Source organism: Balearica regulorum, chromosome 18 (genome assembly GCF_011004875.1).
Source record: "Balearica regulorum gibbericeps isolate bBalReg1 chromosome 18, bBalReg1.pri, whole genome shotgun sequence".
NCBI classification, from domain to species: domain Eukaryota; kingdom Metazoa; phylum Chordata; class Aves; order Gruiformes; family Gruidae; genus Balearica; species Balearica regulorum.
In genome coordinates, this window is record NC_046201.1 from 2832361 (window position 1) to 2858852 (window position 26492).

The 26492-nt window shown below is 49.3% G+C and overlaps 1 protein-coding gene across 1 annotated transcript in view; it reads right to left on the minus strand.

The window, feature by feature from the left end:
• Nucleotides 1-7940: 7940 nt before the first annotated feature.
• The window catches only part of MAP2K6 (mitogen-activated protein kinase kinase 6), a 42300-nt gene continuing 23748 nt past the window's right edge, over nt 7941-26492 (minus strand). Inside the window, exons 2-12 of the mRNA XM_075770372.1 lie at nt 25178-25244; nt 24171-24219; nt 21948-22061; nt 20232-20351; nt 19321-19437; nt 18843-18894; nt 16658-16785; nt 15867-15944; nt 14952-15091; nt 12013-12058; nt 7941-8569 (exon numbers count right to left, since the gene is read on the minus strand). Of these exons, the coding sequence (XP_075626487.1) occupies nt 8492-8569; nt 12013-12058; nt 14952-15091; nt 15867-15944; nt 16658-16785; nt 18843-18894; nt 19321-19437; nt 20232-20351; nt 21948-22061; nt 24171-24219; nt 25178-25244 (989 nt within the window). The 3' untranslated portion in view covers nt 7941-8491. The remainder of the gene's footprint in view (nt 8570-12012; nt 12059-14951; nt 15092-15866; nt 15945-16657; nt 16786-18842; nt 18895-19320; nt 19438-20231; nt 20352-21947; nt 22062-24170; nt 24220-25177; nt 25245-26492) is intronic.

Here is a 26492-nt window from a genome sequence, read left to right on the forward strand (position 1 = left end):
TGTTGTGCTCATACCTTTTCTATTTTTCCTAGCTGAAAGTATGTAGAGTATCCTTGTTACAAATTTGTCACCAACTCAAGAAAAAGTAGATTTTTGCACCTGAAGACAGAAACTCTAGAAATTTCATATATTTTGATGCTAAACGTGGATCTTTGCCAATAAAAGCGCACTTCCTTAAATTGAAGATTTCGGACATTTTCAGACAGTTATTTCTTTCTACAAGAAATAACAAGTTTTACTCCAACACATTTCCAGTTTGCAAGAACCTACATTTAGCAGCTTCCCCTTAATACATTGCTATTAAAAAATAAATGCAAAGTTCCAACTCTTTTGTATGTTGTGAGTATTTCCAGCAGCCTCCCTGGCACGGTGACAGCTGTCACCAAGCTCAAGCCGCTCGATTCGCAATTATGGAGGAAACAAAACGGTGGCAGAGCTCTGGAAATTCATTTCATACACAGATTATATAGGAAATGTTTGGAGTCAAATCCTGGTTTTGGTGATGCTATATTTTGAATCAGGTTTTTTTTCTGCCTGTAGAGCCCCAATCTGCCAGAAGCCCACCAAACGGCACGGTCCATGCTATTAGGTATTTATGCAAGACTCATGACTAAATCTGGGCTAAATGTGGACGGAGAGCTCTGCAGCTGCACCTGTCTATGTGAAAATCTGATCCTGACTTAACAGCTATGACAGAGACTGTAATTTATCTTTAAACACACCTTTTTGGCTCTTACGAGGCACTTAATCTACATCTCTTCACTCTGGCTGTGTAAATCAAGGACACCTGGTCTGTCCTGACTTTTCACAGTATCCGTCCTGAAAAAAACCATACAACTCAGCTGAGAAATACCGAAGGCTTTCAGATATTGTTCCAGGACACTCTGAGATGGCTGAATGTTCTTTACTAGGGGGAAAAAAGCGAGACGTGGCAGACCCTGATACCTCCATCACACAACCCCTGGGGAAACTGTATCTACCTATGTTTTTGGAGGCCACGGGCACGCTGGCTGCCAGACTGCTCTTTCCAGCCATCAGACGTTGGCCGTCTCTGACTGTAGCACTTATCTCCATCCGCCTTCTGGCACAATTTAGTTCGTACCCTTGCGTGACCAGTCACGGTGTTTTGGAAAGACCATGGTCTGATCCCTTATTTTCTCAACAAGAATAATTATCTGGGGCACAACCAGACTGAATTAGGATAAAGCCTGAGCTGGCCTCAATTGTTCCTGTAAGAGAAACCAAACAGAAACTTTCCTGATTGGTTCAGTAATACTTGGGGTGTGTTTACTCTTTATTTAAAAATTACACTAGTCTGAGTTTCCTGGATTAAGCTAGGCCCAAAAGCGAAAGTAACGTATCAAAATACCCTGAAATAAACTTCTAGGAAGGGTTTTCAGGTCTGGCTAAAACCACACAGCTTTGGAAATTGCCGAAAGGCATCTGATCTTTTGAGATTTCCATCTCTATTTCCAAAGCGTTCAAGATGCTTCCAAGCTTTTCCCAGCTTATCCTCGCGGTACCTCGCAGCCGCTGGACTTTTGCCCCATCGTTTAGAGAAACCCAAGAGCCTTTCAAGGAAGGAAACGCGGCCCGTCCTGCAGCCTGGCTGCCGGCAAGAGCAAGCTGCCTTGGAGCAAGGCTGCTGCAACTCCAGAGCTGCTCCACTTCCAGAAAGGGATTTTTAATGCCATGGCAGCAAAGCACGGAAGGAGAAGCTCTCACTTCAGCTGGATACCTGCGGGGTAGCAAGCCTCTGGCTGCGGGTTCCCGTTCAGCAGGTACTGGATAACAGGCAGGCAGCTCCTTCCTCTCCCAAAGCGCTCTGCGGAGAGCTGGCTGGAGGCCTCTTTCCCTTGCCTTCACTCTGACCAACCGCCTAGAAAAAAGGCTGCTAGTAAAATCCCAGACAGTAAAATACAATATGTAAAGGTGACTGAGACGTAAGGTGTCAATGGCGGCGAAAAGCTTGCTAGCAACCCAGCAGTGCACTAAAGGAGGCCATGGAGTAAACGTCATGCAGCCAGAATTGTTCCTGGAGGAACGGCACTGCTGGCTGCATAGGCCGCTGAGGAATTCATTTATCCCCGTGGCCTGTAAATTAGATATTTCCACCATTAGGCTATTAGAGACCACCTTAAATGTTTACCCTCTTCTTTCTCAGCTACAGAGGCCTTTCCCATGCTTTCCCCATCATCAGACCTGTGAACCTCACTGACGAGCTCGGCAGGGGAAGCAGCAGTGCACACGGCCACGCAGCAGGCAACAAGCATCAGCTCGCCTGCAGTTCTTCCCGGGGGTTTCTTTTGGGGTTCAGATTTTGTTTCTCTTGTTAAAAGTGGGGATGCAGTGGCAATCTGGGACTTGTGAGCAAACCCACAAATCTGGGCCTGAAGGAGTAAATGGCAAGAGAAAGAGGAGACAGGCTGCTCTCACCACGTTATGTACTCGATCGGGTCTGCGGCTGCCTCCTTTGCCCTCTCTTTCTGCTCCAGCCTTCCCCATCAACTCCAGACCTTCCTTGGCAGAGTGGGTTGACACCAGCTGCCTATTAGAGGATTCATTTGGTCCCTATGCCATTAAAACCACCCTTGCAGCTTACTACTCTCTCTAATTCAAAGTCCTCTTCATTTATACAGCACATAAACCTTTGTGTCCAGATCACTGGCACTACCACCTCCTAGCTGTGTCTGTACGCATCTGCAAACACATAAAAGCCAAGATTCAACTGAGCTTTTTTTGGCCCTCTTTATTAACAAAATCACTTGCTTTTATGGCATGGGGTTATGTGAAGGAGCAGTGTTCTTTCAACTTGCAACAGAGCTGCCTACTGCGCAGAAAGCATCTCCTCCAGCCACGGTCCGGGAGAGCAAACCTCACCACACTGCAGAGCTCTGGCTTGCCGAAGCATACGTCAAATTTCATATTATCCATCTGCTCCAGTAAAGGCTGAGCTGAAATATTAATTAGGAGATCTGATCCCTTCTCACCAGAAACAATCTGGATTTTATAGCTCAGCCAGAGGCCAGCTAAGCAGACAAAGCTCTGTGATACATCCTTTGCTGCTGGTTAACGGCTTTCAAGGAAACAACCAACCTGGGGGGAGGACACAGACTGTAAAACGCATGGACATCTGGCCTGTTATGTCCACCCTTCATCTCCCCCGTGCTCAACCCCCACCTCCTAAGTGCATGTTCAGAACAGAGAGAGATGACTCCTCTAACATAAACAGCTATAATATGGCAATAAAGATTAATGAGTAAAACTTGCCATTTTATGTATAATCCATGGGGATTTACAATCATTAATCTTTATTAGTGTGTAATAACTGTTTAGACATTAAGGACAGATTCTCAGCTGGACAAAACTGGCCTTATTCCAGCCAAGCCAATGGAGCAATGCCAGTTTACACCCTCCATGACCCTAGCTCTAAACGAGACCCATCCCCATCTGCAGGAATCGTATCACCAGCAGTATTTCCCCAACAGCAGGGGCACACCAGTGAAGGCAACTATTTGTCTTTCTCTGTATCCGAAAAAGAGAGCTGCATGTGTCCAGGAAGCTCAACAATAGACATGTCAATAAATATGAGGAAATTCAATGAAAAAGCAACAGCAACAAAAGGAACCCCAAGGAGCAGGGAAGTGGATGATTTTTGAGGCAAGACTATAAGATCTGGTTTGGCAGGAGCGTAACTAAGAGGGATGTAGCAATCTTTGGCATGTGAAAGAGTGAAAGCACCAAGACGGGCTCCCAGAGTTCCTCTAAGAGGAACAAGATGGAAGGGAGAAAAAAAAGAGCATCTTGGCTGGCTTTTCTGAGAGAGGAGTTTGGGGTTTGTTTTTAATAAAAAAGAGGTCTATTAAACAAGCTGGTGGGAACCTTGTCTGAACTACATCAGAACCTTGTCTGAACTACATCAGACCAGCCACTAAAGCAATGCTGTATTGGTTGAGCAGGATTTCCTCTTCCAAAACGTCTAGGAAAGAAGGGAAATGTGCAGGTACGTACTTAGCGTGCAGTGACCATGGAGAAATCCCAGCTAAAGCTGTGCATGCCGGTGGCCCTGCCCTCAGCACCAGACACTGCACGGCTGCATGGGCGAAGGGCCTGGCAGCCCCTTCCCACCAAGACGAGGTGCAGCTAGCACTGACCCAACCGGCATGCAGCCACCTCCCTCTGCACCTCCCGAACAACTGGGAGCTCGACTGCATGTCTTTTTATAGAGTTTTTTCTGAGTACTGACCCACCAACCGCCTCCTCCATCACACAAGGGAGGCCAGCTGCCTCCAGAAATGGCATTCCCACTTCTTTAACAAGTCAGAAATGCCTCCTTCCTCACCAGTAAACCCGACAAAAGTCAGGAGAAATACAGAAATACAGTACATAGATATCTGTATAAAGTTCTGTACACCTGGAAAATCTCCAGAAAAGATGGGCATTTCACCCACTGCAGCAGCACAAACCTGGCATTTAAAAATAGTAACCAGCAAATGCCCTCCAACTTCTCTTTCAAGTTTAAGGGACCGGCGGGCTCTTGGGGACCCAGAAAGTAGCTTTCCTGCCAGTGATACTTCAAGAGCTCTAGTGATGGCAAGGCCTCAGGCATCCGGGAGGTTGCAGGAACATCAAGAGCTGTACAGTGGAGGAAAAAAAGAGGACGAACGTCATGCCCTGGTGGTCCCCCGCTGCCTGCCATGGGGACGGGCTGTGCATCGTTCATGCAGCCCGGTAACCACTGCTTGGGGCAGAGCAGAGCAGCCCTCCCTGCCTTGCAAATGGCTAACTGTGCTGGAATTAATTCACATAGCTGGTCCGGGTCACAGCTCAGTGCTCAGATCCGAGCAGCTTTTCTCTCCTCTCCGCTCCCTGGTGTGGTTTTGGTTTGTTTCAGGGTTTATGGCACAAGATTGGCTACTTTTGCAGTTTAAAAATCCCAGTTCAGAACAATCATCTAAGGTGCTGCCCAGAGTCCTGTGCGGTCTGAAAACAAAAGAGCTTTTTGAAGAACGGCTTTGAGCCTCACCACCTTGGCTGTTCAGGGGGCATGGCTGTTGGGAAAGGCTTAATGTCCCAGAAACCATGCCTGTCCTAGGCAACCCCGTGCTCGTGTGACAGCCAAGCAAAGTTCTGAGCACTGACCAAAGGCTTCTCATCTTCACAGAGGTTACAATCACATGAAAGAGAAAAGAGTCTGATTTTCATCTTGTAGCCCAGCATGTTTTCAAAGCTTTTAAGCACACGGGAGTCCCTGGCTCTCCTCCCTGTGCCAAGGCCACCAGCTCAGGCTTCTCTCTAAGAAAATCCTGGGTCAGGCCAATCTTTGTGTTCACACAAGACAAACAGGCTCTGCATTTCTCTCCTGCCATGGTTACCTTCCGCAGCGGTGATCACTCGGATCACTGTTTTCAGTCACACCGGTCATACAGATTCACACTCACTCTGGGCTGACGCAAATGACTTTTAAAGGAACAAAGTCATGGAGAATCAGGAGGGAAGTGAAGTGATTTGTTGCATGCCCTATTGTAATGTCATTAAAACAAAGGGATTAGACAGCCCAAGCACTGCAAGAGCAAAAAGCATAAAAGAAAGCACTCAGCATGTAGTGTCGAGGCATGTAAGAATCATTTTAGAAGGTTACTAGCTGCAGACAACACTGACATTAATTTTCTATTGGAAAACGCTGGTGACATTAATATCTGCTATTAATACTGAACTTTGACAGTATCTTATAAATTCAACCTGTCAATTACGATGGCACTGAAATAAAGGTGCTCTGAGGTCAAGGAGATGTGGTGTCCAAATGGGACTTATATTCCAGGAGAAAAGCGGCAAAAACAATCTTTAACAAAAGCATCAGCTCCATATGTAGGAAAACCAAAGGGTGGTTTTAAATGTCATGTTTTTCAAAGAGAGAATTGATGCTGGAACCAACTCTATAAACTGGCTGGCTGGACTTTTAGCTGCAGCTGAGGACAATCAATCAAAACAGCTCTGCGACTCTGAGAAAGTGAGAGAGAGAAAACACACACACACACACCATGGAATATGAGAGGGCAGATTATGAGCCATGCGAGGCCTCTTAAAATTACACTGCGAAGTAAAACATCCTTGTGTTTCATCTGCAACAAAATGTAACCTGAAAGGTTCCCCTCGACACAAAGTGGAATATGGAGCTTATCGTTACTGAGGGCCGGGCAGGCTCGTGAAACATGGCTGAGGAAGGGGAACCTCTTCCCCAAAGTCTGCATGACCCACGAGCCCTTTGCAGCAAGGAAACCCCCGCACCCCGACTCCTGCGAGCCCTCCTCAAGCTCACCCTGCTCTGCAGCTGAGGGGCACTCGGATCGATAAATCCCCATGAGCAATGCTCCCCTGTCTCCTTCGATGCTGGCCCCAGGGCAGAGCTGCACTATTCTGGGGTTCACAGCCACCTCTGCAGGCACTGCCAGCCACGGCCGTGGCGGTGACGGTGGCAGCCCAGGCACTGGCGGTGTCTATGTGCACCTCTGCAAAGTGGGTGGCACGTCCCTTGCACAAGAGGTGCCACCCATCGGGAACCCCTGCTCTAAATACTGCCCTCCCCATCAGCCCTTCCATGGGATCGCTTCCCAAACAGATGCTCAGGCTAGTCCAGAAGCCCAAACCTGCACCAACAGAGACTGGAGCCACTAAACTGGGAGAGACAGGGCTGGATCCCAGGCTGAATTACATCCTGCACAACTGAAAATACTGCTGAGCAAGGCATGCTTCTAGTTGGGATTTGACTCTGAGAGTCTGCGTCAAGCGATGGATGGGGAAGGGAAGCACGTGGAGGGGCACGAGGCATGCGTGCACGCTCCGGCACAGCCCCATGCCCAGGCACTCCCCTTCGCAGGGCTGGGGGAAGGAGACACAGGCAAAGGCAAAGGACCTCATAGCCGAGCGAGGCAGCTATGCAGGTTTGGCTCAGTCAAACCAGCGTCAATCTGGAGCCAGTGGCCTTGCTCCAGGCTCAGCAACACCTTGCAGTGCACGGTTCCCCCCCTTTCTCTAGACAGTAACCATGTTACCTAAAAGCAGCGTGATCTGCCATCTCTCCCTCCCACCCCGACAGTCCCCGCACTCCTGCCCTCGGCTAGCAGCTTTTCTCTGAGGACCCGGCCAACAGCAATGAGCTCCTGGTACGGGTGGGCTGTGGTTTCCCCGCGTGGTTTCCCAAGCTGCAGCTCTCACGGGGGACACCTGCAGCCCGTGCCGGAGCCCAGTGCTCCTGGCTGCCTTCAGCATCCCGACCAGAGCTGGACACGGCCCAAACCGCATGCCGGCACGGGCTCCAGGGGAGCTCGCTAGCACTCCCAAAGTCTGTGGGCAAGCACAGAAGGATTGCTGCCGATGCAGTGCCGAGAGCCCTGGAAACTCACACTGAGATATCCCATTTTTCACAGATGTCACGCTATGCATACTCTTATCCTTTCTCATCTGGAGGAGGAGAGAGGAACTCCCTTTTAGGCCCAAAGCAGCTCATCCCCAGCCCAAGGGAGCCCCAGACACTGCAACGCTGCTGGGCTCGCAGGCAGGTGGGGACCGAGCACTGCAGCCTCCTCCTCATCTTTGTGCAACTTAACTTATCTAACAATTTATTTCCCCCTAAGGCTTTTACCCTAACAATATATTCCCACTCCAGACCTCATCACCTGCCCAATGGAGCAGAGTAAGTCAGTGGGACGTAGGACAGGGGCTCTCGCCGGGCAGGGGGCTGGCAGTGCACCGCGGTGTCCGGAGAAGAGGTGACCTCATGGGACGCTGGGGCCTCCCTCCCATACAGTGATGCTGCCTTGCACCCTGCGAAAGCAGCTCGAGTAGCTGAGCTGAGATCCTTGTTTATAAATTCTTTTTATGATGCACATCATTAAATATTTTCCACAACACAGACACTTCGTCTCTGCTTTCTCTTTTCCTTTGACACCTTTTCCCCAGCAAAGCCCTGCAACTATTGCTTGCTGTGGCCTCATTTAGCATCATCATCGTCACCACGCATTCATCCTCATATAAAACAGAAATCTATTCCATCAAGCACTTAACATAAATATTAAAATAATGGAAGGGACAAAATATAAATCTACATACAACTTCATGACTACCATAGCACCTATTACCATGACAAAGCAAATTCTGGTTCGGGGAAGGGGAATGAGGAGAAAGTTAGGAAGAGGGATTTCAACTGTCATTAAATATGTAAATCACTCTCTCAAAATTTTTTTGTTTTGTTTTTGTTTTAAGGTTATCAACCTTATTAAAATTCATTTCACTAACCAGCTCGTTCTATGTCACTATGGATACCAAAGAACCCTTTTAAAAACTTCGGCGAGGCGGGGGTTTCTCAGAATAAAAACAAAACAAAACAAAACACGGCGACTTTCTGCTGGTGCTTTCATGACAAGTCCTGCCACGCGCCCCTCCCCTGCACCCACCAGTCCACAGAAGGGCAATTCATTTACAAGTCCAGTTCTCAGTCTCCCAGGATGAGTTTGACAAAAGAGGCGACGTCTGTCTCTTTGGATTCGTGCAGGGTGAAGAAAGGATGTTGCTGGGAAAGAAAAGAGAGAACAAATAGAAAAGTTTATTATTCACGACGCTGAGAACCGATCCTAAAACCCTTTTAGACAATCTTCAAGACAGTGAAAAATATTTTGTTGCTAGTATCATATATTGGGCTTTCCACGTTTTGCAGCTGAAGCAAGTCGGGGAGCCCGAGGGGCCACTTTGTGAATGGCTCCACATTTGTGCTGCCCTCTCGGATTCCCTCTAAACCCTGCCCTGGTGGGGACGGCTGAGCTGGGCTGCTCTCGAAGCAAGGGAAAGTATTAAAAAATACTGCCTCTGTCTCTAGCATGTCGTGCCCTTCGGCACACGCTGGCTGACAGCTCTGCAGTGCCCCGGGAGGAGACGTGCTCCTCCTGAGATGGTGGTTACCCACCCCACCGTGTGCCAGCTCCAACGGGAGCAAGGAAAACCTTGCAGGAAGGCTGACTGCAGTGGGTTTTCCCTCAGCTTCCTGCTTTATCTGTGTATTTACCCTCTGGTGACTTTTAAGTCTCATTTCTTCCCTGCAATTGCTCATACTCGCAGCAGGAGATGGCTACTTTACCCCTAACAACCGCAAAGAGGAAAGCCATCCCGGCTGGAAAGCCATCGGCAGCTGTATGTTTAACTACTTAATCGTGACCAACATGGGAAGACATCCTGCCAGAAAATCTTGCCTACATTTCAGCACAAATGGAAAAATATGTGTAAGGAGAAAAAAAACACTACCAAATGCCCCCTGACAGCAACAACAAAGCCCCTCTCCGCTAGCACCAGCGACTCAGTTTGCTCCTGGGGGCTGCAACACATCAGCTGAGATCAGCCAACTTCCACCTGAAATCACCGAACACTGTCTGACACCCACTAACCTGGCAATTAATTATATTTATTTGTATGGAGGGTGTCAGAGAGAACCAAAAGGCAGCTGGGGCCGTGTGGGGCTGACAGGTGACCTCCACTCCGTGCAAAATGCTGTTGTGCTTCCCATATGCAGGCTGGGGGAGCTCGGCTTGATTCCTGACCCTCTCGTTTCACACCAGATTTTTAAAGACAAGGTGGGGTTTCCAGGGTTTTTCAAAGCTGCTCCTCACCTCAGTCCCTGAGCACTGGGTATTTCAATGATCATGTATGGCAGTGGCCAAGAAGGGCACAGAAAAGAGGCTTTCCAAGGTGGGCTTGAGCGGAAAGTTATCCAGTGAATAAAAAGAAGCAGCTCTGAGCAGCCGGGAAGCGACCCAAAGACACACCAGCAAGGAAGAGGAAGCACAATTATGTGGGAAACGGAGCTGAAATGGGTTGAGGCAAGGATCCAGACATAATTTAAGGTCTCCCTGGGTCAGACAGTCACGGGAATTGAAGTGTCCTGAATAACTCTTGGAGAGATGGCCCAAACGGCCTGCTGCGCTATTAGCCCAGCATGATGCCGCTGCTTTCACATCCCAGCTAAGTCGCACCCAAAGCAGAGCTACCGCAGCCTGGAAGCACCCGCAAGCATGACATGGGCGGCAGCAGTAGCCTCCAGCCCCGTCTCTCAGTAAACCCAAGCCCTTTGCAACAACTGAGTCTGGTAATAGCACAAAACACCCCATGCCAGGTGGGATGTGCTCCACGTAACGTGCAGACCACCGGGGAGGAGTCCTGCAGTAGTTTCATGCTCCACTTCACCTGGGGAAGTGGGTTTTAAAATGAAATTAAGCATCCGTATCAGTTTTCCTGATGCTCAAGATAGCACAGAGTCATATTTTCCATGAGAAACCTCAATTCCACAGGAAAGCAAGGGAGCAGTCTTGGTCTAAATGACAAGTCCAATCCAGTACCACAACTTAATGCCATAAGAGAGAGAGGAGGGAGAAAAAAACCCCAACAAAACAGCAACCCTCAACCACAGGACCTCACAACATTCATGTCAGCCATAAAATACCACAGCATTGAGATACTCTGGAGAGGTGATCCAAGAACCTAATTCAATAGAAATGCACTCGCTTGCCAATGGGTATTAATGCTGCAACAGACGGAGTTGCTCCGGTGAACCTTTTTGATTAAAGGCCATTTGGCAAACTTCAGAATTTTTCTTAAAATATATATGTATTTATTCAATAATAAATAAAAAAAGGAAAAAAAAAAAGCCTCCCTTTGTTTGAAACCAGTATTTGGGCAAACTGTGTGTAAATCAGATCTATATATAGTCTAATTGCATTACAGGGCTCAGCAAGGAATGCCACAGGAATTATTCATTGCTTACAACTCACGTTCAAAAGGTACATGGAATTCCAGCATGTCTTGCAGCTAGGGAACACCTTGAACCCTGGCACCTTCACACCACAGAGGTCCCAACACCTCTGAGTAGACTGTGATGGGGCTGACCCCTTGGATGGCATAACACCATGTCCTACAAGTTATGGGGCAGGGGACACCAATGCCTGAGGAAATTCTGCAGCAGATTCCACCCTTAACCCAGAAGATCTTGCCAGTGGCACCAGATGGGAGTGGGCATGCAGGGACAGGCAAGCATTTCGGTTAGGACCTTCAGAAATAACAAAGTTAGGTACCTTCCTGCCTTTAGTGAGCTGTGAATGAGGTGCGAGTAAAAGAGAGGACTAGATGCTTATGGGAGTGAAACACTGACTTCCTAAGCTCTCCCGCTTTTTGCCAGCTATTAGGAGCACCAGGATCAATACCAGAAAGGCCATGAAGCTGTGGAGCCCTAGCAGAGAAGTCTCACCACAGACTCTGTTCTTGCCAGCTCCAGCCCAAAGCTCTGGCTGAGTGTACACCAGCGTCTGCGCTGCTGGGAGTTCATCAGCAGTTAAGTGCATCTGACCTCAAAGCCCTGCGCTGCCTTGAATTCCCCCCCGTCGTAAGCCTTTATCAGCATTTTCTTCCTTAGTTATTCCTCTGTCCTAGACAAGCTCACAGCAAACAGTCTCTAAGCAGCAGATGAAATTCAATAACCGGAATGATTAGTCACAGACTGGTCTCTGTCCCTAACATCCAGGAATTACTCTGTCCAAAGTCTCCTCTCCAAGGCACCATGACCGTGAAGCCTAGCAGGCCACCCAGCTCCTCCAACCCACGTGGAGCATCCATGGTGCACGCATTTTACTTAGATGTCTGAAGCCATCACACAACGCAAGGAAAGGCTTTTATCCTCACTAACTGATTCTTGACAGCCTCATTCTTCTCCCTTAGCAAATTTGTTAACTGTGATTACATATCTTTCTTCCTTCATCTGACTGGAGTAACACCTGAATGACATTTCCAAGAGCATCTCTGATTTGCAGTCACCCTCCCAAGACCCTGAAGTGCCACGATTCTCAGATCTGTTACGAAAATGGAGATGCGAAGTATCCCAAATCACCAGTCGCTATTAGAAATTCTGTCTTCAGCATCTCATTCTAATCCATCCCAGCTCTGAACCAATACACTGATTAATCCAGGCACACTCACCATAAGCTCTGGGTATGTTGGCCGTTCTTTGGAATTCTTCTTCAAGCTTTAATGAAAAAAAGAAGAAAAATTTTAAAAGTTATATTCTGTGTGTAATTTAAGCAAGGCCATAAAATTATACCATGACAAAAGCAAGGTTTCAAGTCCCTGTGGAGCAAGTTCAACTACTAATCCATACGTTAAGTGAATAATTTAGGCCTTGAGGACACCTACAGCCAACACAGCCTGCACATGGGCCCCGTATGGTGCACAGCGCTGGGTACACACAAGTGCAGTGAGCTCAAGGTCGAACAGGAGATGCAGAGACACCATATATACCAGTCAAGACACTGCCTGTTGCTGGGGACCACGTACAATTGGGGTTTTGGGTACTATCCAGTAGGCCAGCGGCTAAAGGAATGGATATAGCCTCCAACCTCTGATTGGGAGTGGTGACCGACTGGCTCCAAAGCACGTGTACAACTATTTGTTTATCACCATGCTGTTATCAGTGGGGACGGTTACATGGGACATCCTTTTTTTCTCCTCTCCTACAACAGATGGCTCTGGAGGGTTGTAGCTGGAAGTTATTTTGGTTTCCCTCCAGCAGAAAATAGCTTTAAAAAGACAGGACGTAATCTCTACTCACTTCCTGACAGTGTATTTAGGGGAAAGACACTTGGAGCAACTTGAAAAGATCTTCACACACGTACACGTCGGTGGCGGGGAAAAGGTGTCACACTGAGCAAAACAAAAGTGAGAACCTCAGCGATGATAAGCCGCTCCTCTGCTGGGATTTGCCGGAGCCCAGAGGAAGCGGAGGACACACACTGAATAGATATTTCCTGCTTGCTGTGTGTAGCGGCCTCATGTTTAGTGTCATGTTGTGAATGAACAGAGGAACCTAGTAACGATACGTGCCAATATTGCCGAACTGAAGGTACGGGATGTGTCACATCCTCTGAGCTCAAAAGCAGCCCAAGCTGAGATGCTAAGGTGAATTTGAAGGTTAGGTGTTTCCAGAGGCAGGATTGTGGTATAATCCTCTTAATTTAGACCCTCTACAAACAAAAACCTTGTTCCCAGGTTACTAATACCAGGAAATCTGGTGACAAGTTACTGAAATCAATGTAAATCTTCAGGAATGAAGAGCTATATTTGGATCTGATCCCGACTCGGACATCCCAGGAACTTCCCTGCAGCGGCTACAGGTAGTCAGACTTTCGCTGCCCCAGGCAGCAGCTGGTGTGATTCACTCTGCGACCTCTCGCATTTGAGATAGCCCTAAGCCAGGTCAGTCTCAATACACTAAGCTGATGTGACCTGGTTCAGTGTCAGAAGAAATTCTCAGACTCCAACAACACAAAACTAGTGCAATCTGCAGCCAAAGCTCATTTTTCCAAGTCCATGCCACTCCACTGGTGTTGAGGGGTCTTCAGCGATCCTAGACGATAGGATTTGCAAAGAGAGGAACCACCACGTGCTCCCCAAAGCTTTCAAGACATGAGTGGTGCTCAGCAGGGCCACTCTTCTCACTGCCACCATCAGCAACGGCTGTGGATATCTTACTCCTAAATCAGCCCACAGCTATAGCTGCAAGACACTGTGCTCGCACTTTGCAAAAGCAAAATATTCCGTGGGGAACAACAGCCTGCCTGGCACAAACAGGCAACTTTGCAAAAACAAGTAGTGAGCCAGCAGCATGGGAGAAAGGCAGCTGGTCCAAAATCTCAGCGTGGGCCTTGCAAAAATGGTGGGCATTTTGTGAGAGGGTTTTTTCCAAGCCAGCTCCCACCTCTGACAGACACAGAGCAGTGTGGGCACGGGCAGGTATTCCCCAGCACGGGTGGGTAGAGAGGCGTGCGGCTGAATCACGGGCACCTCGAAAACACGTTTGAACAAGACTCCGAAGAATCTGAGTGTCGGTACTTAAAGTCCCCAGGCAGGAGTGGCTGATAATCCCCTTCCTGGGTCACAGCAGAGCCAGCCGGGCTCCAGGCCCTGACGCTGGCAGCTCGGGAACAGTCTCACATTTCTGTATTTGTCGATCTGCCGTCCTTTCTTGGCTACCATGCAAACCCACCATCCACCTGCCAACTTGGCAAGCCGTGGATGGCACTGCAGCGCCTGGAAAATAAAAACGCCTCCCAGGCGGTTTCCAGGGAAGCTGGAGGGAGAAGCAGTCAGGAGCCGCAGGGCCGCCGCCAGCTCCCTTTGAACCATACGATGAGGGCAGCTGTGAGTCTCCTCGGGTGCTGGGAGAGCCTGTGCTTTTATGCAGCTCTCGCAACCTCCAGACAGCGCGCATCTGCTCCAACCCTTTTCCTACGCCGCGGCCAAACTCTCCCGCTGCTTCCAGCTCCGAGTCCCACGGAAAGCAGCACAGCAGCCGGAGAGCCCCGGGAGTGGGATGGCCGCCGACGGGGGCCACCGTGGGGTGAACTCTGCACCGGCCCTGCCCTCAGAGCCGTGTCCGCTCCCTCAGAGGGAGCGGGAGGCAGGAGGACGCAGCCATTCCGCACCATGCCAGGACCTGCCTGCCCACACCTCCCCGGCCTGCCAGCCCCACCAGACACCCTGTGCTATTGGTGTGGGGTGATCAGATTGAGCAAGTCTCCTAAATCCCTTCTCCTGCGTGCCCCCTCAACGGGACCAAGCCCGTTCCTTGCCACCGCAGGTGGGGAAGACCCCCACAACCACCATCACTGGTGCTCCAGCAAAGGGCGTGCATTGTCTGCGCAGTGCCAGGCCCCAGCCCGGCCCTCACAGCTCAGTGAGGGCATGAAGGCACATCCCTTCGCCAGGGGCAAAGGTTTGGTCAAAAATTTGGGTTGTACCCCAGAGAGAAGCCTATGGGGACAGGGACGCAGAAGGCTGCTGGCACCTGCCCTCCTCAGCCTCCCCACAGCATGGCGGAGGCGAGCGGGACCAGGGCGAGCGAGGCCAAGAGGGTATTTTACCATTGCGAGGTAAAATCGACGAACTCTGCCGAGAACTTCTCCGCTGGGAGCTGCGGCGATGGCTCCTCCACCACCTGCTTGAGCTGCTGGAAGGGCGTCCCCCAGGAGTCGTAGGGAAAGCGCAGGATGGCCAGCTCGATCTGGGGAGACAGAACCCACGCCTCAGGCACGGGGGGCAGACATCTCACAGCTCGCCCTCCCGCCCACCGATTTCAGATTCCTGGGTGCCCACCCAGGGGTGTGTTTTTTTGGGCCCTGCACAAATACGTCATGTTTCCTCACTCCCCCCCGGCCACAATGTCTTGCTTAACCTCCCCCAGCAAAAGGGAAAGGCCTGGGGAGAGCCAGCGGTCTCAATCCTCCATTACCTTCGTGTTGGACATCGCTTGGGAAAGGTCAGGAGTTAAAAAACAATCCCACGTTGCAAAGGGTAACTGCGCTATAGAATCACTTTGCAAGCAGATGGATTCCCCCTAAATGCTGCGTGGGAGACGCCACCCATCTCTCCTTTTCTGAGGGGGACTTTGCTAATTGCTAAATGCTGGGAGTATTTTTTTGTGCTTGAAATCCAACCTGCTCCAAAGCAACAGACGCGCGGTGCCGGACGCCCTCACCTTAGCCCATGCTGCCATCTCCCGGCAGCCCGTGGCCATGGCAGCAGGGTCATCCCCACCCGGCGACGTCCCCACCACCATGACGGAAGACAGCACGGAGTGGACAAAGCAGCTCCATCCTCTTTCCCCTCAACCCTTCAGCGTGTTCCCTGGTACCCCCCGAGCTGTATTCCCGCTCCCACCCTGCCGCCTTCCCAGGGAGCCAGTGCCACCAGTGTCAGGGGGGCTATGGGGAGGAAAATGAGTTCATGAGAAACATTGAGCCCTCCTGGCATCGCTGCGAGCCCCCAGGTCACCCTACCATCGTGATCCCCAGGCTCCAGATATCAGATTTGACGCTGTACCCCTTCTGGTTCAGCTCTGGGTTAATTCTTTCAGGCTGTGAAGAGAAACAAAGGCAGCTGAGGAACAGAGATGGCCCCACTGCAATGCCCGCACCCACCGACCTCGGATGGGTCTTTCATTGTGGCAGACCAGGACCACTTAGCCCATGCCACCAGCTTGGTCCCGTGGTTGTTGTGGGGCCAGATCTGGTCCCACATCTTTGCCAGTAAGGGCACACAGTGAAATGGGTCACCAGAAGCAGATGGTACCTGCACCAGGGATCGGGGTGGCGGAGCTGACCCAGCACATCTGGCACATAGCGGGTGACAAGTCTCAATTCTGCAGGACCGTTTTCACCCTGTGCAAGTGCTCCACAGAGAGTGAATCCTGAACAACAGCTCCTGGGAGGAGTCTGAGGGACCCAATCCCTGGGGACTGTTTTTCCTCCCAGATGGAAAGTACTGTTGTCCCCACAGGGCAAGTGGCAATAATGCAACAGGGAGTAATTACAGAGCCTTCCCCAAGGTCACAGGGAGGTGATAAGGCAGCAGGAAGCTGTGCCCAGGAGATCTGATCTGCCCAGGAGATCCATCTCCCCTCTCTGCCCCTCTACAAGTAACTCCAGGGATACGTCTTCCAAAACGAGTCCCCAGGACACATGCCGGAGGCTGATCCTTCCCCCGTTAGGATGACCCGATGCCCAGGCTCATGTTCCTCTGGCTGTCCCGCAGCAGCTTTCACACACAGCTTCTCCGCAGCTCAACTTACAGCCATGTAGGGTTTGCATCCTGCATCCATGGTTTTAGCAACCGAGTCAACGAGGTAACCGCTAATTCCAAAATCACACATTTTCACCTGCCCCTGCGTATTGATCAACACGTTAGAGGGCTTTACATCTGCAAGAAGGAACACACACCACAGTCACTGTCACGCATGGGTGGCTGTGCCGAGCCAAAATAAAAAGCCAAAGAGCTTCCTATCAGCAGAGGGCACCAAAGGTGCCCGTGCAAACCCCTGCACTTCGTACATGCCAGAAATCCGTCTGGCTGTGGCTATTGCAAGCTCAGGTGACTGCCTCATGGGCCTGTCATATGTCCTGCAAGTGTTCCTTCACTTGCAGACTCCTCTCTCTGATTTGGGGGAGTGGGAGGTAATCCCGCACGTAACCATCGTATCCCACTGCGAAGGGGATGGCCACGGACATCAGAGCGCTCACGGGGGAACAGCTCAGCAGGGCTGGGGGCATCTCCAGAGGATGTCTGCAAAGGGCTGGAGCTCTGGCAAGTCCCCAGCTGGATCTGGTCTCATGCCAGCAAAAGGAAAAATCCATGGGGAAAGGATGCGGGCAGGCAGGAAAGGGTGAAGAGGAGCAGGGGGTGCAGGGGAAGGAAGGAGCAGTAAACTAAGACGAGGATCAGGATTTCAGGAATGGCCTCTAAGGATACCAAGCTTGAAGGCAATGTGAGCAGCAGCAGGCGTGTGGGTGCTCCACACCTTATGGAAATCAGGCCAGTGTCTCATCTATTTATTACTGCCAGATTTATCTGCTTCCCATCACGGCCTTATAATCCTTGGTGCATTCACACTTGCATCACACTCATGAAGGCAGTTATAATCACCATCAGAAAGGGAAATTAAGGCACAGAAAGAAGCTAAGAAGTGATATCCACGAGAGGATGAAAGTGCTTTCCTGCACAGCAGGCAATGCTCCCCGCAAGGCTAATCCCAGATGAGATGTCAGCACAGCACGGGGAGCGCAGGCTGCCCTGTCTGCTCTTGTCCCAGCACTGATCCTCAAAAGGGAGCAATCCTTTCCCTGTTGCCACCCAGAAATAAGAGGTCGCTTCTGCAAGAGGCTCCTCTGTCTACATGTTATAAACTATTAAATAGAAGAGCTGAAACACCAGCCAAAGGAGGCTAGAAGATGCTCTGAAGTCTTGCTTATTAGAATTGGGTGGTTTACAGTTCGTTAACATCTGCTCTCTAATCAGCATTTTGCAATCAAAAGCTTCAGGTACCTGAGATCCTCACCCATCTGTTACTACACTGAAATAAGACAATTTTCAGTGGAAATCAAACAAGCAAACAGAAATCCAGAAGCCGAACAGCATTCCCCACCTACTGTAAATGATACAGAAGGCAGAAATTCAACCCCCAGCCACATGCAGAATGTACAGAATGCGACTGCCTGCTAGAGCTGAACTCTTCGCTTCAGATGCTCCTTTCCCCGGCAGTCACACACTCCAGAGAGGGCTCTTTCCTCCTCATGACAAATTGAAAATGACCCTTTAAAAATAAAGGTGTCAAGCAGCAGTACCGCAAACTTGTTTCTTTCGAAGTGTGTTCGTGGCATCTTTGAGATGCTTTAGAGGGGAAAATGCCAGAAGAATTTAAGGAGGGTATTTATGAGTTCACTTGAGGCTATTTCAGATATCAAACCACTGCTGACAGAAGAGGATGAGGATGGTTAGGTCACCACGTGAGGGATCATGCCAGCACGGAGACACCTCTCACTGCATGTCAGCATGGAGCTGCCAAGCTAGAGGAGAAGCCTTCACAGCCCACCACGGTCAGACAGAAAAGTCTGGTTTAATTTTGCAGAGGTGTTGAAGCAGACCATGGATTTGGACCATGCGTTAGAGAAATGCAGCCCTGGGGAAACAGCCCTTTCTCTGCCAGCACCGTCAGGCTGGAGCTCTCTTCTCCTCCACCTCAGGGAAACGCCGGGACCAGCACACAGTTTTTAAAGAGCAAACCAGCAGACTTTTACTCTGACTAGGTTTTGCTAATCAGGAGACGCTGGGGAATATTTTTGCTGTCAAAGGCCCATTTTATCTCAGGTATTTTGGGAGCCCTGTGCCCGGCCGCAAGGCCAGCCCTTGCGAAGCTGAGAGCAGGCGGCGCAGGGTAGACAAGACACCAGCACGGTCATGGCTGTGTGCCTGGCACTTACCTCTGTGGATCACGGAGAGTTTACTGTGTAGATGTTCTAGTGCTTTTACGATCTGAAACAACAAATCTGGAGTGAATCACAGCTGGCAGCACCATGATGTGGAGAAAATGCTATCTGGCTTCACCCGCCCCATCCTCACCAGACCTGCTTCTCCTGCACACCCACAGCAGCCTGCGGTGGCAGCGGGTACCCAGGGGTCTCCCAGGGGCACCAGGACCCTAACAGAAAGGCAAAGGAGCTACAGGGCCCTTCCCACATGTAACATTGTGCCACTTCCCAATTACATGTACAGGCACATTTTGGGTTATTTATGGCTTATAAATAACTTCCCCTCAGACCAAATACTGGAAGCCAGCTAGGAATGTCCATGGACCATTGCCCTTCCCGGTGCAAATACAGCAGGGATGCTGGGTCATGCAGGACATGGCGTAGAAGAGTAACACCCTTTCCCTTCCCTCCTCACCCTGCTAATACTCACAGAGACAGCTATTTTTCCTAAGATGTCCTCAGGAATCGTCAGCCCTTTGTCAATGACATGTTTGTAGAACTTGTCCAGTGAGGTATCCATCAGCTCCATGCAAATCCATACATCTCCCTGGAGGATAAAGAAAGCAAATATCTGCCTACTGGAACGAAGCATCCTTTCCTTTCCTTTCACATGCAAAGGTCGCCTTTGGCACCTGCCCTTTGCTGTCCTGCTTGCCTCTTCCCCATCTTTTAAAACTCACTCAGCAAAACTGTGCTGGGCTTTCTTTTCCCCTCCTCTCCAGCTGGAATTAAGTGCTGTCCACTTTCCCTACCATTTAGGGCGCATTTTCTGCTGTCTTTTCCCAAAGCAGAGTCATGCTGATTTAGGAGCCCAGAAAGTTATCAGGACTGAGGCTCCTACATGTTCAGGTCACAGCAAATGCTCAGCCAGGAACAGTTCAGCTCTGCAGAGCTATGCTTAAAACTCTTCAATAAATCTTGATTTTCAGACCTTTCCACATTTTTCCTCCACGTGGCTTTCTCATTGCAAGTCAGGACAACATTAACACTAATGGACCAGGCTGTGAGTTGGTGTCCTCAGCACCTAGCCGTGTCCATCGCTCAAACCCACCACCAAGCCCCAAGGTCTCGGCACAGGGGCCTCGCACATCCCTGGCTCTGGGGCTTGGCTGCCCTTGGCTCCTCCTCACATGGGACCGTGTCTCTCCTCGCTCGCCAAGAAGTAACTGTACGTGACAGATCCTTAGGCTGGGATTGAGCAAATCCATATGGTACCAAGACTCCATGTCTAGACGGAGATTAAACCCCTGGCACTTGGAGGGAGTCTAAGTATGGGAATTCAGAGCCTGGGAGAGGATCCAGTCTCCCAGGGGCAGCGCGCTGATCTCCAGGATGCCATACCTCTCGGAAAAGCGCCCCGTAAAAGGTGACTGTGAAGGGGCAATCTACTGTCCTCATGGAGATATCCAGATCCATCAATAATCTCTTCTGCTCCTGGCTGTTCACTGTGGCTCGGATCCGCTGGAAGACAAAGAATTTTAGCGTTGGCTGTCAGCACCTCCGTACCACGCTGCTGCTGCTGCAGGGGACTGGCCACAACCATATCCATGCTGGCCACAGTGCCTTATGTCACGCCTTGACCCTTTTATCACATCTCTTTGTGTTACCCTTTATCATATCTCTGTGACATAGGCACATCACAAGCACAGCACCCATGGCAGGAGCACACTGGTGCCACAGAAGGCAATGGTGGATGAAAGGATGTTCTCACCTCAGCCCGACCTGCAGGTGACTTTGCTCTTCCCTGCAAATGCCACTGTTTTTGCAACAGCCAAAAGTCACTGTGGCTTGAGAGAGCAGAGAAGGGAGCAAGAAATCAAATTCCAGGCTGATGCAAACCCATGACTTTTGGAGCTGCAGTGGACATCTCTTTACATCAGCAGACTTTGGGCACGAGAGAGGGCTCCAGCCTGGCAGCCAGAGTCCATGTGCTCCCCATGGCTTTGGAAAATGAACATTTCCCAGGGAAGAGATGTCATTTAAGTGAAATACCTGGAGACCCTCAGCTGGGAAGCACCACAAAGGCCCATGACACAGTCCCAACACAGGTCCCACACATATTCCAGGCTCCTTGGCCAAAGCCACTTGAGGTCAGTAATGTGATAGAATTAAACTGTTTAGCACCGCAGATGCAGGTAATAACCTGAATGTTCCTGCCATACCCTCTTCAGATCTTCCACCATACTCAGAGAGATCTTTTGCAGTTTGGTGAACACTAAAGCAAATGAGAAGACCAAATGCAGAGCACAGAGGCCCTGAGACACATCCCAGCATCCACAGCAAAGTCTATTCATAACTGAGGAGCTAAGACTTTTCCTTCAGTTTGCTCATAGCTTCCAGCTCTGCATCTTTTTTTTTTTTTTTCTTTTTTCTTATTCTGAAAGGAAACTTGAGCTAAAATTCAGCCAAGCAAAAACTGGTCCTTCTGAAAATACAAATTTTCCCACGACTATTTCCCTAAGCTGCAAGCTTATGAGTCTAAACTGTTGTTATGAAAACTTTTCATAATTGTATCTACAAGCCTGTCATGAATCAAGATCCCACTGTAGCAGACAAAATGTGAAAATCTCAACAAAAATTTCCTGTTCCAAAGAGACTAAAAAAGTCCCAGCTGAAGAAAATGATCTTATGCAACTAAATTTACAGTATACTCTTCTTTACATTACAATTAGCGTGCAGAGCCCTGAATCTGAGGGTGTATCTCCATCAGAAAAAAATATGGATTTTTAAAAAATGATGGCAAATAGCTTTTAAAATCCTAGTGAAAACAGGAATGTTGTAGACATAGACAAACAATACGTCTGTGTGTGCCACGATGCTGAAAACACGTTGAGCATCATACTTCTTAAAACACACCCCTTTTCTTGGTTAAATGGCCCAAATCTACCCCGGCACTCTTTGGCCCTTTGTAGAGAGAGGATTTCACAAGGAAAGAAGTCAATCTCAGTCAAGGCATGCATCAGAACGAGCAAGATTAGAAACGTGCACAAACGAGAGCGCAGAGGGTGCCCAGACACAACGACACACACAGAAAGCACCTCGGGAGGCTCACTCTACCTTCACTGCCATGATCTGCCCGCTAGGCATGTGCCGCATCTTCTCCACCACCCCGTACGCACCTCGTCCCAGCTCGGAGATGGGCTCCAGGTCATCGGCTTTCACCTCAAAGTTCTGCAGGGGGAAAAAAGCCATCAGTGTGAAGGTGGCCGCTGTACAAACGTCCTATGCAAGGAGCGAAATGCCCCTAAAATCTAACTCTGCTCAGCACGTAAATTCACCTCTGTGCATCCCCCTCCCTATCTGTCTTCATGAGGCCAGAAACAAAATCATGGTCCTCAGGGGCTGTCGGGAGGATTAACTACCATGCGGGAATTAGCAGAGTTCTGAAGAGGACATGCCTCGTAACGGCATGAGCAGGGAGCCCGTGTCGACAACCATCCTGAGCAGGGGAGGCACAGGAAGGACCGTTCCTTCGGTGGGATGCTCTTCCCCCCGGCCACCCGCACCCCAGTGCCCATCCCGCCTTTAGCTGCCAGCACTTTCAGCTTCCTCATCCTCTAAGGGCTGGATGGAAAACACCATGGCAGCTTCTCCCCCAGGAATCACCTCCAGTCTTTTTTTTTCTTTTTTTTTTTCCCTTCCATTCTCCTCCTCCCACAAACAATCATAGAAATATCTCCATTTTTTTTAAGGCCTGTGAAAACGTTTTTCTCCAGACCTGTAGGTGGGCCAAATACCAGCTGAGTGTGCCCCATTTCTGTAACACGGAGGATTTGTTTTGTCTAGTATTCAAGATCTCTTTCTCCTGGCCTTACACAAAGGATGACTTTGTTTGGAGCCCTGCATTCTAACCTGCCCTTCTCCTTTCTGCCACGATATTGTGCAGCAGCTCTATTTTTCGCTTATTATTATTTTTGGATGTTTAAAATATGCCTTCACTACTAAAACCAGCCATTTTGTTTGCTGAACGCACAACCACATCAGTCAATCATCCTACAGAAAGGAGCGGGTTATAATGAACTGATTCACAGTGCATAATCCCACACCGCTTTTTGCCGGCACAGCAGAAAAAAACCTGTAGCCTGAAACGTGCTGGCCGGGGATGCCACGGCGTGGAGGGCCCATACACTGCGTTACTGTGCGCTCGGGCGTTCACTCGCAGCTACGTCGCCTGCAAAAAGGAGCCCTGACTAACAGTTTTGTGTTACGGCAGAAATTTAAGCATCTCTGACGGCCAGACACTGCTCCTACTGTTCAACAGGACCCTCTTCAAAAAAGCACTTTTGACTCTCTCAAGGCCACTCTTAAATTTAGCAGCAGAGTTTAAAGGAAGAGGAGGGAAAGTGGCTTTCCCTTGGGATGGGGGGTGAGTGCAGAAAGGCTGGTGGAGGAGGGAGCGCGTCCTAAAGGAGCTTGGCTGGACAAACAGGTAGCAGATCTAGGGGAAATGCGAGCCATGGCATGCTGGTCCCTCTGAGATAGCCACATATCTGCATCCGTAAAAAAGACTGAGCTTTGGGTTTTACAGGTGCGTTTCTCTTCGCACCGTCCAGTATGGGCTCTCTGCCTCCGCGCGTGGAGCCTTTGGGGAGCGCTCGAGCTTTTCCTCATCCCTGGGACCGCAGGGGAGAAATGGTTTTCTTGGAGCGGGCGCTTGCTCCAGCAGCAGGCATTTTCTCTGTCTCAGTGCTGCCCCATTTTGCTCCAGAGGCATCTCACACTCCTTCCACCTTCCAGCCCCTGCTTCGTGCCAGGGAAAATACAAAATCCAAATGAAAGAAAAGTATCCAAAGATAGACATTATAAAACGCTATTGGATTAGCATTTCACTTCATAAATTAACTCGCTGACACCGAGACCTATCTTTTGCACCTAATAAATTTATTGCCCAGCTTTAAAGTGCTTTTATGAATGCTGCTGTGCCATTTTCTCCTATCAAAATAGCTGTCCTCGGTTTTATTTTTTCCATGCTATTTTTTTGAACATCAGGTGGACTGCTTTCCATGCTGTCAGAAGGATTTGCTTCCAGGACAGGAAGATCTACCCTGAGTTAGACTCCTGATGAGATGGCCTTCAATATTAGCGAAGGGAAATACTTTGGATGAAAGCCTTAAATCAGCAAAGGAACTGCAAAGGAGAGTAAAATCTGCTGTCAGCAATCCTTTTGTTTTATAATCATTGTTTCCAGGGGATTAGCTGCACCTTACTGAGGCAAGGCAGGAATTTCCAAGGTGGAAAACATGAAGGGGACCGAGGTGTCACCATAACTCTTAGTCTTACCTCCTCGCCAATAGAGATGCAAGCTTTGGAGTCTAGATCTCTGGGTGGCCTGCAGGAGAGAAAAGGGAAAAGATGTGAAATGTTCTTTGCAAAGATCCATTTTCCCTCAATGAGTAAATACAGCCCCGTGGTCCCGCAGGCCGTCCCCTTGCACCAGCAGGCCAGCAGCCCTCGCAACCCTGAGCAGCCCAACCGGTCTCCTGGCTTTGCAGGATCAACAGCTGAAGCCAAAGATCCAGAAAGTCACCCCAAAAAGGGGTCAGGAAGGAAGCCGTTGGAATTGGCATTTCTCACATCCAACTTCCTTGTGCAGGAACCCAGAGAGATTCATCGGGAAAGGCAAGCCAGGTGGCAAGCACCGAATCTCTGCCAGCCTGTATGAAAAATAGATTAAACGGGCATAAAGGTCTAAACCCACTGTAAATGATTACCCAAGTCACACAGCACGGGTTAACAGGCTAATAAAAGTCAATCCTCAAGGAAGTAAAGAAAACCAAGCAGGCTGGAGTTGCACAAATGGCCTTAAAAACACAGGGTTTTCTTTTGCAAGGCCAAGTATGTGGGGAAGGGGATGCATTCTTACGCCTTGACCAAGCGCATGTTACTCAAACTGGGTAGAGGAAGTGCCACGTCAGTTAAAATCGGGTGCCCATTCTTTTTTTTTCTATTTCCCGGGCACATCATTAAGCAGCACAAGACATGTACCACGGGCAGTGATGGGTAGGGGGTGATGGGCTGCGACCCCCTGCTTCTACCTGGGGCTACAAAAGAAATACAAGGGCTGTTAAGTTACTATCCTCCCTAACGGTGCCAAAATTAACCTAGGCGTTTTGCCCCTGTTCCTCGTGCGGGGTCCCCGTTACCCCAGACCTGCGAGCACGGCCCCGGGTGCTGGCTGTGACCGGCCGCCGGCCCCTGGCCGTGGCAGCGCAGGCGCTAGCAGAGGCTGGAAGGCAGCTGGGGTTCGTGGTTTTCTTTTTATTCTCCCTTAGTGTTTGCAGACTTACGTGGAGCTTGTCTGTGGTTGCTCAAATGCTTCTTTAGGAATTTTCAGCCCAGGATTTCTCTTCTTGCCTGTGAAACAAGAAAGAGGCAGAATTAAAGAAAGGTGCTTTTTTGTTGTTGTTTTGGTTTGGTTTAATTCACAAAACACAGCTTGTCTATATTTGTTGACCTTATTTAACATAAATGCCCGGCCAGGCTGGTGGTGTAGACTCAGGGCACAGGGTTCAAAACATAAAGTGCCTTTGTTCAGCAACGCTTCATTTAGACCTGCAAGGTCTGGCTGCCAGCTTGGTCCAGAAAAGAGGCAAGAGCTCTGGCAAAGGCAGGCCATGTGAAAATGCAAAGTGAAAGGTATTTCTCCTTTGTCAGCCCTACCCACGTAGGATCCCTTAAAAGGTTGCTTAGATTTTAAACCATTCCAGATACATAACTGTGAACCCTGGCAGGATTAAAAATCTTTTTTTTTTTTTTTTAAATTGCATCTGAAAGTCCAGAACCAGCTTCTGATTCTGTTTAAATGGATGTTTCACCTCTTGGTCATTAATGTTGTGCAAACCCAGCAAAAATAAAGCAGAATTAAGTCTGCAGGCTTCAAAGCCATTTGTTTCGGTTCACACTGACCAGCCAAGCTTTTCTGAGCTGGATGAAGCTCAAGCTCTGAAGCAGTTCAAATGCAGGCTCTCCTGTAAAGGGGGTCCAAGCCGGCAGACACAAGAGCCAGGCAGACTAGAGAAATACAAGAACGTTTTTATGACTAAACATATACAGCCACATTTCAGCACGGGGTTTTGAATTCATGGATAAAATAACCCGAAAACATCAGTCATGTCACCAAAACCCCAAGGTAAACATCTGGCTGTTTGGCTGTGTAATAAAATCCCTGGTCCCCCCAAAAACGGCACAACCGTCTAATTTAGGTGTTAAACATTTTTAACCTAACAATTTATATCAATTACTGTCTTTCTTTTAAGCATAAGTTTTACTCTCTATTCCCAACACTCTCTTTCAAACTTTACCTATACGCGTTTGAGTTTGTTTCTCCTCTTGACACAAACTCGTGTCAACAGATGTCTGTGCATCCCACTGCCGGAGGGGTGCTAGATCAAAGTGCAGGCACTCAGAACTCAAAATGACCTTTTTGAAGCAATTAGTCAATTCAGATTGCCCATCTTTTCTTTTTTTTAATCTTTTTTTTTTTTTTTCCCCCCTTGTCTGCTCCAAAAGACAGGATCGTAATCACTCCTTTTGGCAAAGAGTCATTCCAGGATGGGACAGGCTGCAACAACCCAGCTGACACCTCGTGGGAAAAGCATTTAT